We start from the raw sequence: 4,523 nt of genomic DNA, 5'->3' as shown, positions 1-4,523 counted from the left end.
TTTATTAAGCAAAGAAGAAATATTACAAGAGAGGAAGGGGGATGATGCCAAAATATTTCTCACGAAATAATACAGAGCAATGATAGTATGTAAAATCAACGAAAACGTATTAGCATTCCAACTAAACAAACAAAGTTAACACAACTTTCAAGCACCATCGAGATACTTGCCGAGCCAGCTGCCAAAATATATATCTTTGTTGTTTGTCCAACCTGAATGCCCAAATAAGAGGACTCTAATTAAATACTATTTTAAATTAGTCACACGATCACTAAAATAAGGCAAGAGGCAACTTAAAACATCTAAGACGATCAATATTCTGAAATTAAGACGTATGTGTGCCACAAAGTGAAATATACATGTTATAAGAAGCTTACTCTGTTCAATTTTAAATATCTCATATAGGTGAACCATTGAGAGAAAGCAATTCACCACATGTAATCATATGTAGTGACTTCGACAAAAGCAGCCTTTGATTTTCCAATTGTTGAGAAACTTGTTTCATTGTTGGACGAGATTGAGGATTAGAGTTCATGCATGAAATTGCCATCTTCACAATAGACAACACTTCTCCTATAACTTGATGAGTGGGAGGGGATATACGTTGGTCCAAAACATTCACAATACGCATTTCAAGGGCTGGTAATGTAGTTGATGAGGATGATCCAGATGATAGAGATGACATAAAATCTCCTGGATGTCTTCCCATAATTATTTCCAATGTCAACACTCCAAAGCTATATACATCACACTTCTCATTTACCACCATTGTATAAGCAAGCTCTGCTCCAAAATAAATATAAATAGTCACATTCTTAGTATACAGATACAATGTGTTAATGGAAGCTTAGCAGGTCTAGTGGTGTTTAGAAGATTTTACAAAGAACAAAAACATAATGGAAGGTCGTCTAGACAATAAAAAATAAATAAATAATTAATAAAAAACAGCATTACCTGGTGCAACATATCCATATGTGCCTGCAATAACAGTCCAATTAGTTGAGTCTGGGTTTAAGAACTTAGCAGTGCCAAAGTCTGAAACGCATGCCCCATACTCTGCATCCAACAAAACGTTCTTGCTTGATATGTCTCGATGTATAATGGATGGCAAGCAATCATAGTGCATGTAACACAAGGCATGAGCTACACCTTTAACAATATTCACCCTTTTACTCCACCCTAGTTCTTGAGCTTCCTCATCTTTACCCAACACTGCGGCCAAACTACCCTTTTCATAATACTCAAACACCAAAAATGAGTGTCGCCTATGTGAACAGAAACCATAAAGCTGAACAATATTTCGGTGTCGCATCTCAGTTAGAGCCCTGATTTCATTCAAGAATACCTTTTGCAAATTCTTGTCGTTATCACATGGCAAATGGAGTTGCTTCACAGCTACTATGTCACCAGTTGATAGATTTGCTCGGTAGATGCTTCCATATCCTCCTTCTCCGATGCAGTACTGGGAATCAAAATCATTTGTAGCCCTGATAATTTCATCATACATCAGTTTTCCATTAAAACTCAACACAGCAAAAGAGACTTCGTCATCCCTGTTTCTTTCTTCTACATGCTTGTGTTTCTTTTTCTTTAGAGCTAACAATGCAAAAATAAAGGCCATAAGCACAAGTACTCCGGGGATAAGGAAGATTATCAGAGATACAAGTTTATGACTCTTGTTTGGGCTTTCAGTATTGCAAAGTCGCAAAAAACTTGAGTTACCGCACAATCCCATGTTGCCTTGCAGTGCTTCTCGAGGAGCAGCTTGAAATGCTTTAATGTTCGGAAGTGGACCTTCCAAGTGATTATAGGATATATCAACGTTTGTTAGCCCATGCATCTCTTCCATGTTTGTTGGGATGAAACCATTAAGATTGTTGTGGGATATATTAAGTATCTGCAAACTCTTCATGTTGCTCATTTCTGATGGGATCTTACCTTCAAGTGAGTTATGACTTAAATCTAGCACATCTAAGTTAAATAACTTCCCGAGCTGAAATGGAATTGCTCGACTAAACTTGTTATAGCTCAAATTCAAGTAGTATAACTTGCGAAAGTCACCTATAAAGATTGGAATCGAACCATTGAGTTTATTTGTTGAGAGATCAAGATATTCTAGATCAATCAATGATTCCAACTGTAAAGGGATACGACCTGACAGTTGATTGCCATGTAACATCAGCTTTGACATTGAAGTCAATTTCCCGAGCTCCTTTGGAATCATCCCTATCAAACTATTTGATGAAAGATCCAACAATTGAATATGGGTTGCGTTTCCAATCTCAACTGGGATAGAACCAGTAAGTTTGTTTCCCGCGATTCGCAGACTTGTTAAATTTGCGCATAATCCCCAATTTGGTGAGATTTCACCATATAGTTGATTGTCACGTAAATCTATAAAATCGAGAATCGGATAAACACCAAAATCTTCAGATATGTTTCCTATCAATTGGTTCCCTTCGAGGCGAACTCTGACTAAGCTGGTGCAAGATTTCAAGCTTATGGGGATTGGACCACTTAGATTATTATTTTCTCCAGAAAAGCGTGCGAGTGACCCACCTTGGCAAATGTTTTGTGGCAAATAACCTGAAAATTGGTTATTTCCTAAAGTCACATGTGTCAATTTTGAGATACTTCCAAGCTCTTGAGGGATGGAACCAGAATGTTGATTGTCTCCTAGGTATAAGAATTTCAAGTTAGGCAAGTCACTCAATGAAGTGGGAATAGAACTATTGAGTTGATTTCCGCCCAATTCTAGATCCACTAGTGATCTCAGGTTTTCTAACTCTTTCGGAATTGTGCCAGAGAGGTTATTCATATGAAGAGAAAGAGTGGAAAGATTGATAAGACCACTTAATGTTGCTGGAATTGAACCTCTGAGTTGATTGTTGTTCAACTCCAGATCCAACAAAGATTTTAGGTGCCCTAACTCTTTTGGAATAGTCCCAGAAAGATTATTTTTATGAAGATAGAGAGTGGTAAGGTTGGTCAAATCCCCTAATGTTGCAGGAATTGAACCATTGAGTTTATTGGTGCTCAACTCTAAATCCAACAAAGATTTTAGGTTCCCTAATTCTTTTGGAATGGATCCAGAAAGATTATTTTTAGCAAGAGAAAGAGTGGTAAGGTTGGTCAAATCCCCTAATGTTGCAGGAATTGAACCACTGAGTTGATTTGTGCTCAAGTCTAGATGCAACAATGATTTTAGAATCCCTAGCTCTTTCGGAATAGTTCCGGAAATATTATTTTCAAAAAGATAGAGAGTGGTAAGGTTGGTCAAATCCCCTAATGTTGCAGGAATTGAACCACTGAGTTTATTGGTGCTCAACTCTAAATCCAACAAAGATTTTAGGTTCCCTAAGTCTTTTGGAATGGTTCCAGAAAGAATATTTTTAAAGAGATGGAGAGTGGTAAGGTCAGTCAAATCCCCTAATGTTGCAGGAATTGAACCACTGAGTTGGTTAGTGCTCAACTCCAGCTCCAGCAAAGATTTTAGGTTTCCTAACTCTTTTGGAATGGTTCCAGAAAGATTGTTTTCATTAAGATATAGAGTGGTAAGGTTGGTCAAATCATCTAATGTTGCTGGAATTGAACCGTTAAGTTGATTGGTTCTCATGTCTAGTACCACCAAAGATTTCAAATTCCCTAACTTTTTTGGAATGGTTCCGGAAATATTATTTTCAAAAAGTTTGAGAGTGGTAAGGATGGTCAAATTGCCTAATGTTGCAGGAATTGAACCACTGAGCTGATTGATGCTCAACTCCAGACGCAACAAAGATTTTAGCTTTCCTAAGTCTTTTGGAATGATGCCAGTGAGGTTATTTTGAAAGAGATAGAGAGTGGCAAGGTTTGTAAAATTCCCTAATGTTGCAGGAATTGAACCACTGAGTTGATTGTCGCTCAGGTCAAGTTCCACCAAAGATTTTAGGTTCCCTATCTGTTTTGGAATGATGCCATTGAGGTTATTTTTAAAGAGATGGAGAGTGGTAAGATTGGTAAAATTCCCCAATATTGCAGGAATCGAACCACTGAGTTGATTGGTGCTCAAGTCTAGTTTCACCAGAGATTTTAGGTTTCCTATCTCTTTTGGAATGGTGCCAGTAAGGTTATTTTGACCGAGATAAAGTTCGTTAAGGTTTATGAGACCACCCAAAGATGTTGGAATTGAACCACCAATTTGATTAAAACTCATTGATAGAGTCATAAGTGAACTTAGATTCCCAATCGAATGAGGAACAACATTAGAAATGTCATTTCGGTGGAGATGGAGAAGGGTAAGATTTTTCATGAGACAAATTTCTGGTGGAATTCTCCCAGATAATTGGTTATTGGAGAAGTCAAGATGAAGGAGTTTTGAGAGGGAACTTATTTGAGGTGGGATGACATCAAAAAATTTATTGACGCTAAGGTCAAAATATTCAAGATCGGGAAATGATGAGAATGAAAATTCATGCAGCATACCTTGTATGCCAGAACTGACAATGGTTATGTTGATGACACCTCCAGCAGCATTGCATGAAATA

General features: G+C 37.5%; 1 protein-coding gene across 1 annotated transcript; it reads right to left on the bottom strand.

Moving 5' to 3' along the window:
* Positions 1-397: 397 nt before the first annotated feature.
* Positions 398-4,192, bottom strand: LOC126795873 (probable leucine-rich repeat receptor-like protein kinase At1g35710). The gene is made up of 2 exons (XM_050522606.1): positions 955-4,192; positions 398-783 (listed from the first exon to the last, which is right to left on the bottom strand). Exons 1-2 carry the CDS (start codon positions 4,190-4,192, stop codon positions 398-400), a joined length of 3,624 nt encoding a protein of 1,207 aa, XP_050378563.1.
* Between the last annotated feature and the right edge of the window lie 331 nt (positions 4,193-4,523).

Source organism: Argentina anserina, chromosome 5, assembly GCF_933775445.1.
Source record: "Argentina anserina chromosome 5, drPotAnse1.1, whole genome shotgun sequence".
Taxonomy (NCBI): domain Eukaryota; kingdom Viridiplantae; phylum Streptophyta; class Magnoliopsida; order Rosales; family Rosaceae; genus Argentina; species Argentina anserina.
The sequence above is the reverse complement of the archived record's forward strand: the minus strand, read 5'-3'. Positions and strand labels throughout refer to the sequence as shown.